The sequence below is a fragment of the Lolium rigidum genome, chromosome 3 (genome assembly GCF_022539505.1).
Source record: "Lolium rigidum isolate FL_2022 chromosome 3, APGP_CSIRO_Lrig_0.1, whole genome shotgun sequence".
NCBI lineage: Eukaryota > Viridiplantae > Streptophyta > Magnoliopsida > Poales > Poaceae > Lolium > Lolium rigidum.
This window is the reverse complement of record NC_061510.1, coordinates 80,604,526-80,626,943: the sequence shown is the minus strand read 5'-3', so window position 1 is coordinate 80,626,943 and position 22,418 is coordinate 80,604,526. Positions and strand designations below refer to the sequence as shown.

At 47.8% G+C, this 22,418-nt stretch overlaps 2 protein-coding genes across 2 annotated transcripts; both read right to left on the bottom strand.

Annotated features, from left to right (window-relative positions):
• Positions 1-9,183: 9,183 nt before the first annotated feature.
• On the bottom strand, positions 9,184-11,752 carry LOC124695096 (proline-rich receptor-like protein kinase PERK4). The gene is made up of 8 exons (XM_047227982.1): positions 11,164-11,752; positions 10,498-11,031; positions 10,316-10,402; positions 10,166-10,236; positions 9,976-10,052; positions 9,737-9,881; positions 9,477-9,641; positions 9,184-9,393 (listed from the first exon to the last, which is right to left on the bottom strand). Exons 1-8 carry the CDS (start codon positions 11,750-11,752, stop codon positions 9,184-9,186), a joined length of 1,878 nt encoding a protein of 625 aa, XP_047083938.1.
• A 3,195-nt stretch (positions 11,753-14,947) lies between these two features.
• On the bottom strand, positions 14,948-21,149 carry LOC124695095 (DNA (cytosine-5)-methyltransferase CMT1-like). Its single transcript, XM_047227981.1, has 20 exons — positions 20,574-21,149; positions 20,416-20,438; positions 20,222-20,318; positions 18,899-19,006; positions 18,693-18,827; positions 18,487-18,586; positions 18,012-18,220; positions 17,859-17,924; positions 17,544-17,768; positions 17,357-17,415; positions 17,217-17,283; positions 16,663-16,731; positions 16,504-16,590; positions 16,315-16,402; positions 16,022-16,116; positions 15,885-15,917; positions 15,688-15,731; positions 15,546-15,615; positions 15,352-15,455; positions 14,948-15,232 (listed from the first exon to the last, which is right to left on the bottom strand). The coding sequence occupies exons 1-20, from the start codon at positions 21,147-21,149 to the stop codon at positions 15,034-15,036; spliced, it is 2,454 nt and encodes an 817-aa protein (XP_047083937.1). The 3' UTR covers positions 14,948-15,033.
• Between the last annotated feature and the right edge of the window lie 1,269 nt (positions 21,150-22,418).

Below are 22,418 nucleotides of genomic sequence, written 5' to 3'. Positions count from 1 at the left end.
TGGATAAAGAGGGATTTGGAAGAAAAAAGGCATCCACTACCTGATTGGGAGCTAGTTTGTAAACCTAAGGATCAAGGAGGCCTTGATGTGGTAATCTCTCTTTGCAAAACAATTGTCTGCTAATGAAGCATCTTCATAAATTCTACTACAATAAAGCAAATTTGTGTTGGGTAAACCTGGTTTGGGATGCCTATTACTCCAATGTTTTGCCACCCTCCAAATCCAGAGTTTCTTCTTTCTAATCAAGGGATTGTTCAAAGAACTTGGGGAATTTTAAGGATTTGGTTCAGTGTTCCATTGGCTCTGGCTGTTCAGTTCTGCTTTGGTTTGATAGTTGGTCTGCTCAATCTCTTTGTAGAAAACTCCCACATCTTTTCTCATTTGCTATCAATGAGAATGCCTCAGGCCAACAGGTTTGCTCTTTGGAACAACTTTCAAATCATTTCCACCTGCCACTGTCGAATGCGGCTTTCTCATAACTACATTCTTTGCAAGCTCTCCTTGATGATATCACTGAGGCAGATGAACGAGACAAGTGGATAGCTGTTTGTAATACTGGTAGCTTTAAGGTAGCACACGCTTATAAGCAGCTTTTTGGATAACATATCATTTGCCCAGCTCTCAAAGGGATTTAAAAAACCTGCTGCCATTCCAAACATAAGGTTTTTTCTGGTTACTTCTGCAAGATCGGCTCAACTCTAGACAACTGTTGTAAAGGAAAAGTTTCTCGCCTGACTATCCATGTCCTACGTGCAATTCACACATGATGGGATCCAGATACCACCTCTTCTTCAGTTGTCCTTTTGTTGTGATATGTTGGCAATATATTTGCTCGGGGTGGACTGCACCAGCTAGCTCTGGAAGACAATTCCCTGTTATGGATTTTATTGATAGTCTCAAGGCTGGCATTGATCATTCTTTCTCTCTCTAGACATTATTGTGATGGGCTATATGGACTTCTAGAAATGATTTCTTGTTTAATGATGTTAGACCCAGCCTCTATAAATGTCGAAGGATCTCCAGAGATGAGTTGGCTTTGCTAGTGCACAAGGCAAAGATGAAGTCCTATGTTGGGCCAAAAGCTTGGGTCCACAGTTATATTTAAAATAGGCTAGTTGTTTCTTCTCTAAGCTGTTTTGTTTATTAGTTGGTGCTTTCCTCTAGCACCACTTGTAAAAAGATTGGACATCTTTGTTAAATAGAAAATAAAAAAATATGCAGTGGGAAATCCACTATCTAGCTTAAAAAATAAAAAAATACCTACTAATCAATAAAATATAACATTGCATCCCTTGGAATACCACGCTTCTCATTTTGTGGGGGTCTACTTTGACAATATCCAGGTAGCAACATAGAAAACGCGTAACACTTGATAAAGGGTCATTTTCTAAATTGCCTTGCCATTAATCATCCAAAACCCAACGGGATCCTAGATGCACTTTCAAGAGGTTATCGGGGAAAATGTCAGACACCGCGTAAAGGATCATGGTAGAACATAGTCATGAAGGGAGTGGGAGGGAGACGCGTAGGTTGTGTCCATGGCAATGTCGGGACTTGTTCAGGGTGCTACGACATCCATGGCATTGTTTAGCATTGGAAATAGGATCACGTTTATGACATGAATCGCCATTATAATTCGTGTGGCATCCATGGCCCTGATCATCATTGGAAATAAGATTGCTTTCATAACATCGACCAAAATTGGAAGTAAGGCAACATTAGAAGTAAGGTGGCACCCATGGCGACGATGCCCACTAGTGGAGAAGAGGCCTTTGGTCCCAAGCAAATGTCCCAGTGCAGAACCAAACCGGGACCAATGGGGGGCATTGGTCCCGGTTCGTTTTGCCCTGGGCGACCCCACTAGCTGGCGCCTGTCCAGTAGTGGCCTTTGGACCCGATTTGTATTACAAACCGGGACTAAAGGGTCCACGGCAGGGCGCGGCAGGCCGTGTCAGGCGTGGGAAACCTTTAGTCCCGGTTTGTAATACAAACCGGGTCCAAAGGCCCCCCCTCTGGCTACATAACCTTGCCCCTTCCCAAGGGTCCAAACACTTAGCCATTTTTTCACTTTCTTCACAAGAGGGGTGTATTGCTCTCCTCTCTTCTTCACATGCACAAGAGGTGTTCGATGAAATGCTTAAGAGGATTTGCCACTTGAGTTTACACAAATCAAGCCACACTTAACTTGCTTTTTTCTTCTTCATCGAGGTTAACAAATTTATCCTTTTCATCTGAAATTGATAAAATGCATGTGTATATATACATCGTGATGTTCTGTAATGGTTTTGATCAGCTTAATTATAACATGCAGATGAATCGGCAATGGATGTACATTGACCGACGGTTTGATGAGTTCACTTCGGGCCTGGATAATTTTATGGCCGTGGCAGAGGCAAACAAACATGGTGGCTTCATGTATTGTCCATGTGTGGACTGCAAGAATACCGTGAATTACACTCACTCGAGTCTCATTCACAGCCACCTTCTGCGATCCGGTTTCATGCCCAGTTACTATTGTTGGACCAAGCACGGAGAAAGAGGGGTTATGATGGAAGACAATGAAGAAGAGGAAGAGGATGATGATGGTTATCCCAATTTCCCTGAATACGATGATACGCGAAGGCAATGAAGACAATGAAGTAGAAGATCAAGAGGCACCGGATGAGCCTGCCGATGATGATCTTGGTCGAGCCATTGCCGATGCAAGGAGACAATGTGAAACCGAAAAGGAAAGGTTGGCCTTCGACAAGATGATAGAAGATCACAACAAATTGTTATACCCAACTTGCGAAGATGGCCATAAAAAGCTAGGCAAGCACACTCGGAATTATTGCAATGGAAGGCGGAGAACGGTGTCACCGACTCGGGATTTGGAAAGTTGCCGACAATAATTAAGAGAAAGCTTCCAAGGGGTAACGAATTTCCGCCGATACGTACGAAGCGAAGAAGATTGTCCGCCCTCTAGGATTAGATGTGCAAAAGATACATGCATGCATTAATGATCGCATCCTCTACCGCGGTGAGTACGACAATTTGGATGCATGTCCGGTGTGCACTTGCATTGCGGTATAAGATCGGACGAGATGACCCTGGTGATGTTGAGGGCGAGCGCCCCGAGAAGAGGGTTCCCGCCAAGGTTATGTGGTATGCTCCTATAATACCACGGCTGAAACGCTTGTTCGGAAATAAAGAGCATGCTAGGTTGTTGCGATGGCACAAAGAAATACGTGATGTTGAGGCACCTCGTCGATGGATCCCAATGGAGAAAAATCGATAGAGAGTTCCCAAACTTTGCACGGGATGCAAGAAACTTAAGGTTTGGTCTAAGTACGGATGGCATGAATCCTTTTGGAGAGCAGAGCTGCAGCCATAGCACCTGGCCTCGTGACTCTTTGTATATATAACCTTCCTCCTTGGTTGTGCATGAAGCGGAAGTTCATTATGATGTCGGTGCTCATACAAGGCCCGAAGCAACCCGGGAACGACATTGATGTGTACCGAAGCCATTAGTCGAAGAACTTCTACAGCTCGTGGTCCCTAGCAGGTGTACGTGTGTGGGACGAGCACAAGCAGGAGGAATTTGACCTAAGAGCGCCGCTTTTCGTAACCATCAATGACTGGCCTGCTCTTGGTAACATTTCGGGACAGATCAAACAAGGGATACAATGCATGCACGCACTTGTTTACATGAGCTCGAAGGTGATTATTTGGAAAAATGTAAGAAGGTCGTGTACCGGGGCATCGTCGATTTCTTAGGCTTACCCACCCCGTAAGAAAGAAAGGCAAGCATTACAACGGTGAGGCTGATCACCGGAGGAAGCCTCCCCATCGTGATGGTGTTGATATATTTGGTATGGTCAAGGATCTAGATGTAATATTTGGAAAGGGTCCTGGCGGACGGTCTGTTCCGAATGACGATGCCGGACACACGCCCATGTGGAAGAAGAAATCTATATTTTGGGATCTACCCTATTGGAAAGTCTTAGAGGTCCGCTCTTCAATCGATGTGATGCACGTGACGAAGAATCTTTGCGTGAACCTGCTAGGCTTTCTGGGCGTGTACGGGAAGGCAAAAGATACACCAGAAGCACAGGAGGACCAGCAACGTAGGAAAGACTACTTCGAGCTCACGCCAGAGCAGCGGAGGAATCCCCAGTGGCATCCCGACTACAACCCGACTTGGGAAAACTTCTTCATCAATCGGCGTGAGAGGGCGCTTGCCAGGCACGAGGAGGGCGGCCCGCCTCCTTCAAACTTCAACGAGGTCGGCCGTTGGCTGTGGTGGCGCGGCCAGACTCTCCAGGGCGTCATGGCCCACCATGGCCCCCGCCTGCGCTACCCTCAGTCCCAACCCACGCGTGCTCTCCCGCCGAGGTTCGACTACCGCGACCCCGATGCCATCGACGATGATGACGGCGACTACGACGACTACAGTGGCGAGTACTATAGGGCTAGGCACGAGTATGATTGAATGACTCGAACAGTCGAATCTGGCCATGTATCTTAATTAATTTTCAGTTGAGCTCTGTACTTTAATTCCATGTATCTGGCGAAAAACTTTTCTCATCATCAGCGTCTGCCACAACGACTTTATTGAAAATACAATTAAAATAGATAAACAACTAGTCTAGTCGATCTACTCGTCGTCGGAGGTTGTCTCGGTCCAAATATTGTCCCACCGAGGGTCGTTGTCGGCCCAAGTTGTATTCGGGTTGTCGAGCTCGAACACGGCGACGGCCCGACGGTGGCGCTCGTTGGACTCGCGATGTGCCCGGAGGTCGGCGAAGAACGCGTCGGTGTTGTCGACGTCGTTGGGGAACCGCGCCCTCCACCGGCGCATCAACTCCTCGTCGTGCTCGGCGATGGCGATCCGGCGCTGCACCTGGCGGTGGCGGCGACGGTCCTCGTCGTCGACGAGGCACGGCGTCGGCGCGAGGAACTCCGCCTCCTCTAGCGATTCGACGTCTGGGAAGTTCATGTCGCACCGTGGCCGCCGAAATCGCCATGCGGCCTCGTCATAAGCGCGCGCCACCAGCTCCGGGGTGTTGTACGTGCCGAGGGTGAGCCGGAAGCCACCGGCGCGCATCTCGGCGTAGAACCTACCGTTCGGACGCGCTCGGACGCCACGGAAGCCGGACGAGCCGCGACGGCGCGGCGGCATCCCAGCGACGAATGAACGGAGGCGACGACGACGTGTGGTTCCGCGCGCACGCGGCGCTTTATAGCACAACGACGCGGCAAGTTTGGCGACAGGTGGCGCGGGGAAGCGGCGGGGCGTGGCACGTGGAAGCGGCGGCGACAGGTGGCGCGGGGAAGCGGCGTGGCGTGGCACGTGGAAGCGGGATCTACATGTCGCACGGCGGTGGCGGCGGGGCGAGGCACGTGGAAGCGGCGGCGACACGTGGCACGGGGAAGGGACACGTGGCACGGGGAAGGGACACGTGTGGCGGTGGCGGTGGTGGCCAGTACATGGCGGTGGCGGTGGCGGTGGTGGCCAGTACATGGCGGTGGCGGTGGTGGGCAGTACACGGCGGTGGCCAGTACATGGCGGTGACGGTGGTGGCCAGTACACGGCGGTGGCGACGGTGGCCTGTATATGGCGGTGGCGGCGGTGGCCAGTACACGGCGGTGGCGGCGGTGGCCAGTACATGGAGGCGGCGGCGGTGGACACGTGTGGCAGTGCGGTGGCCAGTACGTGGTTTTTTTATTTATTTGAAATAAGGCGGGAACAAATTTTTTTAAAAAAAATGGCCTTTGGTCCCGGTTTGTATTAAAAACCGGGACTAAAGGCCTTTTTTGCGCGCGCAGCGAAAATCGCAGCAAAAATGGCCTTTAGTCCCGGTTTTTATTACAAACCGGGACCAAAGGGGGGCCTTTGGTCCCGGTTTGTAATACGAACCGGGACCAAAGGGCCCCCCTTTGGTCCCGGTTTGTAATACGAACCGGGACCAAAGGGGGGGGCTATAACTGTCGCCCCTTCATCTCCGCGGAGATCAATCCCGCGGAGACGAAGGCACGACGCCGCCAGGCTGCCCAACTGCGCCCCCGCCTCCGCTCGCCGTCGCGCGCCCGCCTCCGCTCGCCGTTGCGTGCGCCACCGCCTCCACCACCACGCCCGCGCCCGCCGTCGCCCGTCTCCGTCCGCGCGCCGCCGCCCGCCGCCTCCTCCAACACCGCCGCCTCCTCCAACGCCGCCTCCGCCCGCCGCCTCCTCCAACACCGCCTCCGCTCGCCGTCGCGCGCCCACCGCCGCCCGCCGCCTCCTCCAACACCGCCGCCGCACGCCTCCTCTCCGTCGGCAAGGTGAGCCCCCCGGCCACCCTTTTTTTTTTGTTAACTTCTTATCAAATTTGACATATTAGATTGTTAGATGTGTATCAAATTTGTTAGTACATATATTGTTCGATGTATAAAATTTGTTTGTTAGAATAATTAGAATAGTGGTTAGTAAAAATAATATGTTAATTAGAAATAGTTAATTAGTAAATATTTACAATAATATATGTTAGTAAAAATAGTTAGTAAATTCTATGTTAGATAGAACTCTATTTTTTTTAGAAATAGTTAGTAAACTATTTTTTAGAAATAGTTAGTAAAATTTACAATAATATATGTTAGAAATAATAATGTTAATTACAACTCTATGTTAGTTAGAACTCTATTTTTTTAGAAATAGTTGTTAATATGTATGTTAGAAATAATGTTAGTTACAACTCTAACATTAATAAAAATAATGTTAGTTAGAACTCTATTATTGTAAACTATTTGTTAGTATAGTTAATCCGGTAGTGCGGGCGCCCTGCCGGTGCCGAGTCCGTGGCGGTGCCCCTACGGCGCCCGTGGCTGTGCCGCCGCGACATAGTGCCGACGCCCCTGCTCGGGTTAAAAGTAGTGAAGTTATTTTTTAATTTATGTTAACGTTGGTACATATATATATGATTTGTTTTCGTAGCTACGATGCCGTGACAGCCGCCGCGCGGTGGTCCGACTCTTCTAGAGGAGATGCGGCGGCGCGGGGAGGTCCGGGACTGGGCTTCGCCGAGGTGGCACTGGGAGGTCTTAGCTTCCGGGTCACGCACCTTGGTGCGGAATCCGGGTCCCGTCGTCGACCCGGATATTCTATGGTGGAGGTCTTATGGGCCACGGTCGTTTCAGAGGGAGCCGGCCCCGCCGGAGGAGGTAGCTCAGCGTATTGCGGCGGAGGACGAGCACGTTCATTTGCTATGATTTATTTATGTAATTAAGTCTGTAGCTCGGCGCTCATTCATTTGCACTAACAATTATCCTCACTATATTCTTTGTGTACGCTATACATTTAATTATGCAGAATGAAGAAACTCGAATGCAAAAGAGGCAAGCTCCTACCGCTGGGGTTCATAGACCCAGACACAGTTCATGAAGTTACGGTTCGAGACTTCGCCAAGGACACAGAGGACAACATGGTAATGTTTTTAGTGAAGCAAGCAAATAAGGAGGATATATTCTTTCCTACAACTTCAAGTGAGTGTTATATATAACATACATTATGCTTGTGCACCTTCCACTTTATTCTCGTAATCATTGAGCTATGCTTGTGCAGATTCCACTTTATTCTCCTAATCATTGATCTTCACAAAGGAGTCGTAAAAGTCTTGGACTCGAAACGTAAAGAATATGCGGAATGGGCGGACATGGCTGCCATCCTCCAGAGGTAATTTCAATCAATTTCGTATTGGCATCTTCATCTGTTCTAATTCGACGATATCATCAACTAATCAATAACTCATTTACTCATTATTTTTTGCCGGCCAGGGCATGGAAACGGTTCATCACTACTGTTCCGGGTAAATGGAAACCGGAGCTTACATTTCAAGATTACCCTGTAAGTAGTACTATATATATAGCTATGTCCGTGAAACTCTATATATGATATTTACTTTCAATACGATGCTTGATTATTAGTTTGATCGAACTATTTTTTCGTAAAGTGTATGAGGCAGGAACCCGGGAATAACTTATGTGGATACTATGTCTGCACCTTCATTCGTGACATGGCCTGTCCCAAGGGTGGGGATGCCCGTATACACCACACTCGTGTACGATAACAAATTCTCACAATTATCTTAATTAGTACCATCTATTGTATTGAGTTCCATTCATATATTGATCTCCTTTTTTAAACATAGATGATACGCCTGCGGGACACTCTCATAACGGAGGATCAAATACGAGCAATTCAAGAGGAAATCGCGGGATTCTTTGTTACCGAGGTCATTACCCCATGTGGAGAGCACTATGCGGATGTCATAGATGAGGAGCAACTCCGTAGAGGCTAATAGATTTAGTAAAGAGATCCGACTAGCTTTATATTGTAAATATGCATGCATTACGTGTACTGTTGACGATGTCTATATATATTCACGACGATATTTTGTGGTTTCTTGAATGATATATATGCATTGCTGAAAGTCTGCCGCGGCAGAGAAACGCTGCTACAACCTAAACCTGTGCCGCGGCAGAGAATTGTACCACGAACCGGGACCAAAGGCCATCCACCGCGAGCTCCCTGGCCGCACCACGTGGCGACGCCTTTAGGCCCGGTGCAACTTTGAACCGGGACTAAAGGGGATCCTTTAGTCCCGTCTAATTGGTCCCGGTTTGGAAACCGGGACTGAAGGCCCAAATGGACCGGGCCTAGCCCCGTTTTCCACTAGTGGCCGTAGCAATAATCCTAAACCTACGGAAACTATCCAATGGGCTTACGGGCTGACGTGGTGGCTGATGTTTGATTCTGTTTTTTTTTTCATCCCTTAAATTGTGGAGCACATGCCTGGAGGTGGTTGTCCGTGACAATTTTTTGTAGGTGCCATCCGTAGATGTAGCATTGTTGATGCGGTAGACATATTCAGAAGTGGTAGATTAACAGTGCGACTTGTGTAGACTTCCCTTCCAGATCTATTTCCACTTCAAATGTAACCGAAGAGCTGCAATTACATGTAGGTACATATATACATACATCAATTTACACGATTATACAACACCGGTTTGCAGGCATTTGAAGCAGATACATCGAACACACGGCATGATCACCTCATGTACACATCAACTCATGCATCAGTCGATCCCTCCCACGACATGGCCAACTTACATCAAAGATTCAAAAATCTCTACGGTGAAGGAGCTCCTGGAAGGATTGACTAGAGATCAGTGCCGCCGTGTTGCGTCCCCCGACTCGCCCGTCCCGCTGTACTCGTTGGTGTACTCCCCGCTGCTCTCGAACGCGACCTGCCTCAACCTGTTGATGTTGGCCGCGTAGTTGCCGGACTCGTCGGAGCTGTAGATCATGCTCTGCCCGGGCTTCACCCCCTCGTTCAGGTCGTCCAGCAACATCTCGCCCTCCAGAGCACGAACTATCTGTAGTGCAAGGATCAATGTCAAACGGTAGGGAAACTGGCATCGAGACAGGCAGGTGGGATATGTCTTGTAAGGACCTTCACCTGTTTCATCTTGGGGCGGCGCTTGGCGGAGTGGCGAACCGCGGCGGCGGCGCTGGCCGCCATGCGCTCCATCTCCTGCCGGTCGTACTTGTTCTCCAGGCGCGGGTCGACCACCTCGTCGAAGCTGCCGCCTTGTGATAGCGCGCTCGCCAAGAGCGGCCTCGCCTGTTAACCGTTTGACGCGACCAGACCGCCGGCGCGTCAGAAACGAAGCTGATGCAGGCAGATGCTAGATATGGAAAGAGAGAAGTATAGCTGACCCAATCGACCAAGCTGTCCTCCATGTAGTTGTTGGGATCGACGGGCCGCCGGCCGGTGATGAGCTCGAGCATCATGACGCCGAAGGAGAAGACGTCCGATTTGTCCGTGAGCTTGCCGCTCGAGGCGTACTCCGGGGCCAGATACCTGCACACACAGCAATGTGATGTTAGCGCTCTGCTTGCTTCGTTTCGCGCGCCTCTGCTAAAGTGTGACGTTGGGCTGCTCTGTCAGTGCTCACCCGAAAGTTCCCATGACGCGCGTGGAGACGTGCGTGTTGTTGTCCGTGGTTAACTTGGCGAGCCCAAAATCCGCAACCTGCCAACATTCAGACGAAAGATTTTACGCCAATCTTACAGATCTCCATCCTGCATTGTCAGTTCAGTTCAGTGAAGCTTAAGACGTGCACGCGCCAGGCCGAGATTGATTACCTTGGCCTCGAAATTTTCGTCCAAGAGAATGTTAGCCGCCTTGATGTCACGGTGGATGATCCTTGGATGACCTTAAATGACACCGCGAACATGTCGTCAGAATGCCATACAGAGAAGAGAACACAATAAAAAACAACAGTATAAACTTACAATCTTCGTGCAGGTAAGCAAGGCCCTTGGCGGAGCCGAGCGCGATGGCGAGCCTCGTCGGCCAGTCCATCACCGGCACGTCCTTGCCTGCAGCATAGCCAGCCACCAAGCGTCAGAATTCAGAGAGACCCAGGTCAGAACGTACGAGAAAAACAAGCAGAAGAAGGAAGGAACGAACGAACCGTGGAGGTGGCGCTCGAGGGTGTCGTTGGGCACGAACTCGTAGACGAGGAGGCGCTGCGACGATCCGGCGATGCAGTATCCGACGAGGGAGACGAGGTGGCGGTGGTGGACGCGGCTGATGATCTCCACCTCCGCCTGGAACTCGCGCTCGCCCTGCCCGCTGCCGGCCTTGAGCTGCTTCACCGCCACCTCCTTGCCGCTCCCCGGCAGCACGCCCTTGTACACGTACCCGAACCCGCCCTGCCCCAGCAGGTTCGCCTTGGAGAACCCGCCCGTCGCCGCCCCCAGCTCCTCGTACGTGAACGAGCTCTGCGACCCGAACCCCAGCGACAAGGCCGGGGACGGCGGCGGCATCGGCCCCGTCCCGTGCGACCCGCTCATCATCATCTCCTCGCTCAGCGGCCCCTGCCCCGGCGAGTACTGCTGGTGCTGCTGCTGCCACCCCCCGCCGCCGCCGCCGCCGTGCCCGTCCATCGGCATCGGGCCGCCGCTCTGCTGCCACGGAGGCATGTTGTTCGCGTAGAACACGTTCCCTGCACGCGCACGCACGCACGCCGCCATGCATGTTTGTTAGCACATCTCTGCAAATGTACGTCCTCCATCCATGAATGTGCTGTGCATGATGAAACGACAGTTAGCTAGTACATGCGCGCGCGTGTACGTACCGTGCTGGTCGGTGTAGAAGGGGATGTGCGGCTGCCGCTTCTTCTTCCTCCGGGCGCAGCACACGCACGCCGCGATGCACAGCAGCAGGGCGAAGGCCGTGACGCCGATCACCACGCCGACGACGACGGCCGCCACGTTCGGCGTGTCGTCCTGGCTGCTTCCGCTCTTGCCACGGCCGCCAGAACCGCCCCCGCCGCCCTTGGAACTCCCACTCTCCGACGCGCCGCCGCCCTTGGAACTCCCACTCTTCGGAGCCTGCGGAGACGGAAGGGCATTTGATCCCGGCGGTGAGACTTGCTGCGGGGGCGACCCGCCGGCATCCGCAGGTGGAGCCTGCGGTGTCGAGGGCGGCGACGGCGCAGAGCCGGATGACTGCGGCGGTGGGGACGACTGTGTGGACGAGTCTGAGCTAGATGGAGGCGGCGATGATGGCGGAGACGAGGTGGATGATCCGGATGACGATCCACCGGAGCTATCCGAATCTCCCGACGACGACGACGAAGACGACGGCGTGTCCAGCCCGCCCAGCAGGGGAACGCCCAGGGGTCCGCGGTTTAGGGGCCCGTTGCCTAGCGGCGAGTCGTCCATTGTTATTGATTGATAGGATTAATTCGCGTTAATTAGCGTTCCGCGAGGCTCGCCAAGATGGAGCTCCTCGCGGGAAAGATGATGACTCCACCCTCGCTCCTTGAAGATGCTCTAGGTTGGAATGGCGCCGATCCTCGTCGCCATGGCCCTCCCCGTAATGAACCCCTGAAATCATGTTGGAAGAAAAAAAAATTTGTGACGCGTACCATGGAGAGGCGAGTAGTGAGAGATTTCAGACTTTGGTTGGGCCAAAGTTGTTTCTCTTCTAGAACACATTGGATAATGAACAATCCAAGATGAATAAAATGCAAATGTTAAACAAAACTTGATGATGACAGAATATGGTGGGAAAACAAATTGGGCCATGTGTCACTGAAATTTCAGAGGACCAAACCAACCAACGATGTTAAAACGTGAAGAAGACGAAGCATCCATGATGTGTACCTTCCTTTTCCCCCTGTTGTTTCGCAAAAGAAGAAGAAGAGAAGGGGTTGAAACAGAATTGGAGAGACGGGGAAAGGGAAGTAGGCTTCGGAGGCGTAGGTTTCGTCACATTGCCCAACCTCCACCAACTGGCCATTTGCTCTCCTTTACGTTTTTCCATTTTTAGCTTCAGGGCAAAACGGGGGGGTTGAAAGCCATTGGACCAAAGCTGTCTAACCGCATTACTGCTCGTGCTGCTCGTGTTTCACCATGACACTCCACGCCATAGCTGAATGAGTTGAAGTTTCCTCTTTAGAAAAAAACGGACTTGGCTGAGTGAAGATTTCAATGGAATTTCAAAGGAATTTCAAAAATTATGGAGTTTCTAACTATCACGAGTTTTTCTATGAAGATTTTATTATTTGTATTAAGTATTAAATTTTTTAGGGTTTTCTATATACATGTACTATTATTACAGATATAAAAGCCGACCCTGTTTACTCGCACGGGAGCCCTCCAAGGCATTGTTCATGCGCGGATGAACAATGTTGCGTATGAACATATCATTGCCCCCCCCCCCCCCCCCCCCCTCCTTTTCCCTTTTTTTGCATTTTGGATAGTAATTTTTTTACAGTTTTTATGCTGATTTTCTTTGACAATTTCCGACAGTAAATTCTCAACTTTCCTGAAAAAATTGATCATAATTTATGAGCAAAATTCTTCAACCCAATGTAAATATTTACTAGTAATTTTGGAACATCGCTATGTATCTTTTTTTGCCGAACGTTACATACTCGTACAACAGTAGTTTACCGATGTTAACTAAATAACAGTAAATTTTCCAGTTGATACGTTGCAAATGTATCTATAATTTTTTATGATCCATACTTGTTTTACACCAATTGCTATATGTTTTATTTACATTTGGTGGTACTTTTATGCATTTTTCGAAACTAACCTATTGACAAGATGTCACAGTGTCAGTTCCTGTTTTCTGCTGTTTTGTATTTCAGAAAAGTATAATTTTTTATGATCCATACTTGTTTTACACCAATTGCTATATGTTTTATTTACATTTGGTGGTACTTTTATGCATTTTTCGAAACTAACCTATTGACAAGATGTCACAGTGTCAGTTCCTGTTTTCTGCTGTTTTGTATTTCAGAAAAGTTTTACAGGAAATATTCTCGAAATTGCACGAAAGAAAAGTCAAAGTTCCTATTTTTTCCGGAGCGAAGACAGAGTCCAGAGCAGAGACAGAGGAGGGCCACAGGGTGGCCACACCATGCCTAGGCGCAGCCTGGCCCTAGCCCGCGCCTAGGGGTGGAGTGGGGCCACCAGGCCTCCACCGACCTCGTCCTTCCGGCTATATAAAGCTTCCGACGCAAAAATCCTAAATCAATCGGCCTCCTCTCCTCTCCTCTCCTCTCTCACAATGAGCAACCTCTCTCTGCCATCAGACACCGACAGCGAGGGAAGCCGCCGGGATGGCATCATTGGTGGGACAGAGTTGCAACGCCTAGCAGCAATGGTTCCCCGCCGCCAGACATCAAGGAGGATTGGGAGGCCGACGAGGAGGAGGAGGAAGAGGCTGAGGAGGCGGCGTCAAGGGCCCCGACGAAGGCGGAGGCGGAGGCGAAAGCGAAGGCGAAGGCGCAGTCGGCGAGCACCGTCGACGACGAGTGGGACACAAGTTCCTCCGACACGTCGAATGACACCGGCTCTTCGAAAGAGGTGACGAGCAGGAAGCGCCACCGTGAGGACGACGAGATGGGGCCATCAAATAAGAAGCAGTTGAAAAAAAATCAAAGTTTTTATAAGTAATTTGCTTATGTTTTTTCGAAGTTTTTATATGTAATTTGTTTATGTTGCACCGTTTTGAAAATTAATACAACGTTATTTCTTCATCGTACCTACAAATTTCTTCTATCTATTAAAATAAAAATACAGTATTTTAAAGTTTGAGGGATACGGCTGGGGAGCGACGTCCCCCAAACGCGGCACGAAGAAAACATGTCGCCCAAACGCTCGATCCGGCGCCGTTTGTGGATGCTCTTAGTTCGTCATTTCTGTCAAGCAACCCCAAATACATTGAGAAATGAAATAAAGAGCAAGATGAGGTAGAATTTGCCGGGTCTCCATATAGATGTGCAGGCTAATAACTCTATTAGCTTGTCCATGGAGAGCCACCATGAATCACAGTTCTATGGCATCTGCCACATTAACGAACCGCCAGCTATTGACAAGAAGTCAACCTGTTGACTGACCAAAAGAGGAGAATACTTGCCAGGAAAGAGGAGCATGGAAATAACGCATGAAATAATCCCCGCAGAAGTGGTTGCTGACCAACTTGACCTATGTTTTCACCCAGCCGTGTCTAAATGCCTCACATCCTCCATCATTTGTCAGACACCTTTGTCTCAGAACAACAAGAATAAACAAAACAGGTCTCAATAAAATGGAATGAAACGGAGTAATATATTAGTCAGTGCAATGAGGATTTACATATCTATTCTGTGTCACTCGATCAAATGGCATATCACTACTTCAGAATTACGAGATGTGTAGAGATGTTGCAGCACCAATGGTGAACTGAATTGGTGCATAACCCAAGCAAATTCAGAGTATCCTAAATACTAGTAATATACTTGAGACAAAACTCACATATCTTCCAGCAGCAAAATTTCCTCAAAAAAGTTTCTGAATTTGAAGGAATAGACAGGTATGCAATGGGGAAATACATAAGCTTTTAGTTATAAATTGATGAGTTGGAAAAATCAGTGGCCAGAATAAATGACAATGTTTTGACAGCTACCCATGCAAGTATATGACCAAAATCAACACACTCAGTCACAAACTTATTCTGCCTCCACTACTTCGCCTCCAGAAGTTCCTTCAGACAATCTTGCGAGTGTTGCTTGATCCATAGGAATAAAATTCCCTGGCAATTTGAACAAGGGATAGTCGCCATCAAATTCGCCCTGGTACGCCTGTCCAAGGGAATACCCCAGAGCTCGAGCAACAGGGACGGCTACCGCATTGCCAACTTGGATATATCTACATAAAGCATGCACATCACAAATAAATCAACATAATAAAGGAGTCCTAGAGGTTCACAGCTACTGTGTCCTTACAAAAATCAAACAGTTATGGTGTCAAGTTAAAGATGAACTTACTTCTGTTTTATAGGGCCAGACAACCTGTAATAGTCTGGGAAGCCTTGTAGCCTCGCGTTTTCACGGACGGTCAGAACTCGGTGCTGGGTGGGATGCAAAACAATCTGCAAAATTCCATCCAAGCTCGATCAAAATAAAAGATATTGGCAAGATATGAACTCATAAAAGCACCAGAAATTTTATTAACAGCTCACTTGGTTATGAGGCTCAGCTCTGGTGACAACAGTTGCAACAGTTTCATCCCACCACAGGCGTCCAAATGGTCTGCAAAGCAACACAACAAGGATTAGCAATCGAGTTTTATGAATAATACAAACCAATATTCGGTATACTTACTTCAGTGACTTGCCCTTGATAAAGGTCATGGCATAGCTAGGCACCTACAAGAGAAGCAAGGATGATTAAAACATGGGAAATATGTACATTACAGCTGATAAAAGCACGACAGATATAAGTAGTACCAAAGGCTTCCCAGAAGACAGAAGTACGCGAGGAATATCCGGATCGAACTCAACGGTATTGTTTTCCCCAACCCGGACACCTTTCAAATCACGGAAGTTGGCCCCCTGAAATACAATAATTGCTCATAAATTGTAGGACTGGGTAAAAAGAGAAAGGGCATTACACATGTTCAGCCTTAGCTTACCTTTTTTACAGGAATCTGCTGCACTCTTTCATAATCGTCATTGTTTAATTGTAGGGGCTGATGATCAAATAGAAGACCTTCCTTGTGAGTAGCATCTCCAAGTGAGTAATCCTTCATGTCTTAAAATGAATAACAAAACAAGATAACTCAGAATGGCACCAAATAACTCAGTATAATCAAGAAGTCACAAACTGATAATAAAATGGTGGAAACTATGGCATGATGACATCATTGAACCACCAACATGACTAAAAATATAAGAAAAGAATGCAGATATTAAATTTAAACACTCAACTGGTCAGACTAGGTGGGTTTACCTTTACGGTTGAGCCGGATATAATGTTGGAATTCTGTTTTGGGTCTAATACGATGGTCCATCACATCATTAGGTTGATGGTTTCCAACCTGCAGAAAAGAATATAATTTATGAGGACAGAGAAAACAACTGATGTTCAGGCAGCACTCCACAAATAATTGAGTAGGGGAGGAAAACAGCCAGTGCAAACCTTCGGTAAATCAGATATAGCATCTCTAATGACAAGAGCTTCCTTCAAGTGTTTATCTTCAGTTTCATTATAGGCAACTAGACATTGCTGAAAATAGAGCATCATTTCAGTAAGATGTAATAATAACATAAACATGGTGTTAGTAATATGTTCTCATACCGAGAATGCATTTGGCACTACTCCTCGATTAATAACATCATGGGTGGGAAGCGGAAACTTTGGAAGTACCTACATTGCCAGATGAACCTTTCTTAGCAGTAGTGTTACAAGGTACAACAGAGCAAGGAGCATAGGAAAAAGAGAGATACCACTGAAGGAAGCGCTCCCCAGAGAAACACTCGCATCCTGAACTGTGGTAGCCCATAACATCCTGCAACCATCATACCAAGCCTAGCTTGGTAACTCATGGCAACAAGGCAACTCAATGCATAACGCCCGAGAAACCCATCTGCAAATTTCAGAATATCTACAACGTTCTCCATAAGAACATATTTGGGCCTCAGGTAGTTCACAATATCCATAAACACAATCAGTTGTTTGTTTCTTTCATCCGTCAGCGGATCTTCATAATTTCTGAATCTGTTCAATCCACTGATGCCTTGGCAAGGAGGACCTCCACAGATGACATCCACACAGCCCTTTTGGAATTAGAAATACATTAATAGGTAGCACAAGAACAAGAACCCAAAAGGAACAAGGAGGGATATACGTACAGGCAAGGGTAAAATGGATTCCCTGTATCCACTCTCAACAAATTCCTTAATACGTTCAGGAGAATCACTGAAATGTTAACTAGGTTAAGGCACTATTGACAAAACAAAATAAAGAGGAACGCAATGAAACAGATACCAACCTCAGGCCATCACTTGGCTCCCAAGTATCATAACTAGGATCATATGTTTTCCACCGTACCTACAAAAATACACAAATGTTCTAAATTATCTAGTGTAAAATTAAACATACAAGAGAGGATTAAAAATATCCCTGAAATCCAAAGGAATTACAGAAATATGTACTTTGAAAAATCAAGTCTGCAGTACCTTGAACCACAAGCCAGCCTTTCCAGTGCTATTTGGATCACCGTAGCAAATATCAACCAGTTTCTCTACTTCAAATGTACCCTCCGGAAGATTTTCATTTTCATCATCTTCATCATTGTTCGAAGTCCGTGGTAGAGAATTGCTATTGTGGACGTCATATTTCTTACAGAGGGCATCCCAGTGCCGAAGGAGGGAAAGGAAATCCTCAGCCTTCTCATTCCGCACCTACAAATTAGATGTAAAATCATACAAGTCATCATGCCTGGTTAACAAAACAGGGAATGCAATTCAGTGCCAATTGTAGTTACTAGCTACCTGTGTGAATGTGTGGTTTTGCTTTAGACTGTTGCAAGCATTTGTGTTCATGTCTACAGCCCATTTCTGCAAAAGGTAATAATATTAAGATTGTCAGTTACAGTGCCTTCAGCGGCAGTGAAGGTCCTAAGACATCCTAAGTAGAAAACTTACTGTATTCAGTTTTAAGCCCGACCATGCAGCACCCAGGCATAGCCCAGTTGACATGGCACCACACCCAGAGTAAAGATCCAGGAGTGTTGCTGTTTCCATTTGTTCATCATGTGGTGCCGCAATGTCAGCAATTGGTTTTTTCTTAGAATAGTCAACATCGTCACAAGAAAGATCTGATGTTGCTTCACTGCCCATTGCATCACCATTTTCTACAAGAGTTTAACTCGTCAAAATACATCAGGAGATATATCATGGTACACTATATCTATCAATTTTTAGTTTGCCGAATGTACTTCCTGGATGTATCATCAAAGTAATTATTGTATAGACTCATTTTAAATTATGATCAGACCATCCAAGTATACTGTCTATTTTTATTTTAATATAAGTTGCATACAAGAAACAGAAAAGACAAGCTTGACTGAGCACTTATGATGGTTGCAACACAGGGAAAATAGTATCTACAGATGATTACCTGGTGGCATGTTCGCAAACGTGGAATATGCTACCGAATAAGACATGTCATAATACAAATCACACTTTGAGATTAGCTGAGCTTTAGCTTCGGGTGTCATCTGTAGTTGTTTAGCAAAGCAAACATATAAAGATCAGCAGAACCATGACAAGCAGTATGTAGTACACATTCATGAACTTGAAAGAAAAAAAAAACAAAGCACTTACATTTGGGCTCACATAAATGATATTTACTTTAGAGATAATTGACTCAATCATGTTATCATTCTTTTCCTCTGAAAGGAAAACACGCTTACGATCATGCTTATGATCATTAACCTCCAGCAATTTGGGTGAGATGACCTGCAAATTTGTGTTAGGCACATGCGGAATTGCCTTAAGAAAAAATAAGAACACATGCTTGACACACATACCGTATCTTCCACACGGAAGAACCAGCGGCAAGTGAAGTGTGATCCATGATCGATTCCTTCAAACAACTCTGTGATCCGGCCAATGTAATTGTCCTCACCAGGAGCAGCCTGCAGTCACTCAGAATAACAATAGCATGATTACCGCAGTTCGGTTAAAATAGAGCTAATCAACAAGATAAATGCAGGAGAGAAAACTAGAATATTTAGGAACTACACCCTTCATGGTCCATGCAAAGGAAACAATCAATAAACAGTCTGCAAAGTATCCAAGACATTTCCTAAAGTGCTAAATATCACAGATCAGATTCACACATAATATGGAATAGTGCAAACTAACATTTGAATCAAAGATATATAACACGAGAACAAGGGTGTTGTATGTTGATAAAATCAAGAAGAAGCTACTTAATTTAAAATATAAAGGACCCTCCAAATTAAGAATACATGGGCACAGAGTAAGTTAGTAATGCATGCAAAGATTAACAAAACCTACTGGAGTAAACTAGAAAGCCTCTTGGTATACTGCAGAAGGACTCCATCAGACAAACTTATAGTCCTAGTGTACTGAATGAAACCGAAACCTTTGAAGATTAAATCATTAAATCCACAACTTGATTTACATATCCTTACTCTCATGATGGAACACAATTTAGTTCACGGTTATGTACTTATTTTAGTACTGTACAGTACAGTATTGAATTGGTACAGGGAACCTGGCTAGCTAGCATGCATGCACCTGAGCACATTCTATTAATTAGAAATCTAAAGGACCCTCTAAATTAAGAATACATGGGCACAGAGGAAGTTAGTAATGCATGAAAAGATTAACAAAATTAACCCACTGGAGTAAACTAGAAAGCCTATTGGCATAATGCAAAAGGAATCCATCAGGCAAACTCGTAGTCCTAGTGTACTAAATGAAACCGAAGCCTTTGAAGATTAAATCACAAAATTCAGAACTTGATTTACATACATAACTTTTCCAATGATGGATCACAATTTAGTTCACGGTTATGCACTTAATTTAGTATTGCACAGTACAGTATTTAATTGGTACAAGCTAGGAACCTGGCTAAAAAAGCATGCATGCACCTGAGCACATTCTATATATTGTCACAAACTGAATGCATGGAAGTTAGCAACATGGCAGAAACAAAAAGGAGGACACCAGCACTTGAGCAATCATATAGCATAACAAAAAGTGCAACCCGAACTGAATTAATCATCTTCGTACACTAGAATCATGTATAAATGCTCTAGCAAGGAAAATAATGACAGTCAGTCAATAAGCAGTAGAGCTAAAAGCAGGTGATCGTGTTTGACCTTGACATAGACGTCATCCCCAAGATGGAAATTCGCCTCATCCACGCAAACTGTTGTGTAGTGGCGCAGGGCTCCGATTTCCTCCTCGGCATCAGACCTACAGAAACAGGAATTCCGGCTGAAACTAAGCATCGCGCGCAAAGGAGAGCTCCCGTTACCGTACAACAAGGAGAACACAGGAACAAGCCATATACCTCTTAGCTTGTGAATCAGGACCCTGCAATTAATCAAAGGCACAAGATTTTTTTCAGTCACAATTTCCAAACATGAAAGAAGAACATCTCTACCACCTACCTACGTGCTGAGACATGAAAGGCAAACGCTGAGACAGCAGAGACACCATAGTACGTACCTTGGCGGCGTACCTCTCGGGCCACCGTTCCCGCGCCTCGCCATCCGGCACGGGCTCGCCCACGAAGTGGTCCGGGACGGCCTTCCTCCTGGCGCTCGGCCTCGCCACCACCCGCTTCTTCCCGGCGCCGCGCGTCTCCGCGGACCCTTCTCCCCCCGCCTGGACCGCCTCCTCCTCCTCTTCGCCCATCTGTAGATCCTCCGCGTCCGGCTCCTCCGCGCAGATGTCGTCGTTGATCGCGCTGCCCGCCTCCGCCACCCCCGCAGGCTGTTGCGCGTCCTTCGGCCCGTCCTTGGCCGCGCTCCCACGGGTAGCAGAAGCCGCCTCACCCGCCGCTTTGCGCCGCGAGCGCGACGGCCCGCGTTCGGGGTCGGCGTCGGGGTCCGCTTCGCGCTGGCGCTTGCGGCGCGACGACACGCGTTGGAGCTCGGGGTCGGGGTCGGGGTCTGCGTCGGCGTCGGCCGGTGTGGAGCACCTCGGCTCGGAGTCGGGGTCCGCGTCGGCGTCGGCCGGTGTGGAGCGCAGACGCGTGGAGCGCCTGGGCTCGGTCGCCGGGGAGGGCGTCACCGGCGACATGGGCGCGGTGAGGGGGCAGAGAGCGGAGCTCGGGGAATGCTGGCTGGGGCTAGGGTTTTGGGGAGGGTGGGGTTTGGTGGAGACGAGATCGACGGAGGCGGAGAGGGAAAAAGGTGGAGGATTTGAGGAGAGCGGCTGCCTTGGATGCTTTGGCGATGGAAAAAGGTGGAGGCTGGAACGGGCGGGAACACGCGGAATGGCGAGCGCCGTAGTGGTGGGGTTCGGTCCGGGCCCACCTGCAGTGGCTCGCCGTCCGCTCTCTCCGCGACCGGTCAAAGTGGCGTGCAGTTTACGAAATATCTTGCCAACGGAGGCTGGCAGGTGGGCCAGATCCCAGCTCCTCTTGGTCTGGTGGTGGTGGGCACTGGGCAGGGCAAGCGATGACGACGATCATCAGCAGCGTGGCTGTTTTGAGCAAAACGCCGAAATCTTCTCCTTCGCTTTTCCAGTCGCCGTTCTTGCGCTATCTGTTGTTGTGTACGACGGGAAAAGAGGATCAGGACGGAATATCCCGCGCGCGCGATTCACTGCGGTGGTTTGAATTTCGAAACCGCGCGCGGTGTGGTGTATGTAGACTACGGAATACGTGTATATGGCGTTCATTTATTGACAAGAAGAAGATTGGGGGTATTCCACTATTCCCTGAAATTCCCAACGGCTCTTTGAATTTGGATGAGGTGGGCATCCGCTACATACATCTCCTAGGGCACAAGCCTTCCGATACGGGTCTACTGTGACTACCCCCTCTTCTTGTTTTGTTTTCACCCACGAGAACTTTGCCAAGCCAAAGTTTGGCAATTTAGCATGTGTTTGATTGTTGCCACACTTTATGGCTTCTAAATTCGAGTGTGGCTGGAAATCAAACAAATACTTAGTTTTTTTTAACTCAAGTTGTTGCATTCTCGGTGTTCGAGGGTTTACCGGTTTGTCTTTTATAGTTTAGGCAAACTCTTCTTTGTTTGGTTTTATGCTCCGTGGTTGGACTATGATATTTCTCCGCATGATCTTGTAGAGTTTGTTGTTGTGATTCCAACGAGCCCAAAGTCATCAAATTCGGAGTTGGTGTCTGTAAGTTATGGTGCTCATGGGCATATCGTTATTGCACTGCCGCCGAAGTGGTCTGGCCAGCCCGGACCAACCTGCCTGAACTGGTCCGACCTCGATCCGAAAAAATCTACACAACGGTTGGATTATGTGGGGAACTATTTAAGGGGTTTTCTTCCCCAATGATTTCCTAACTCTTCTAGCTCGTTTTTCCTTCATTCTTGA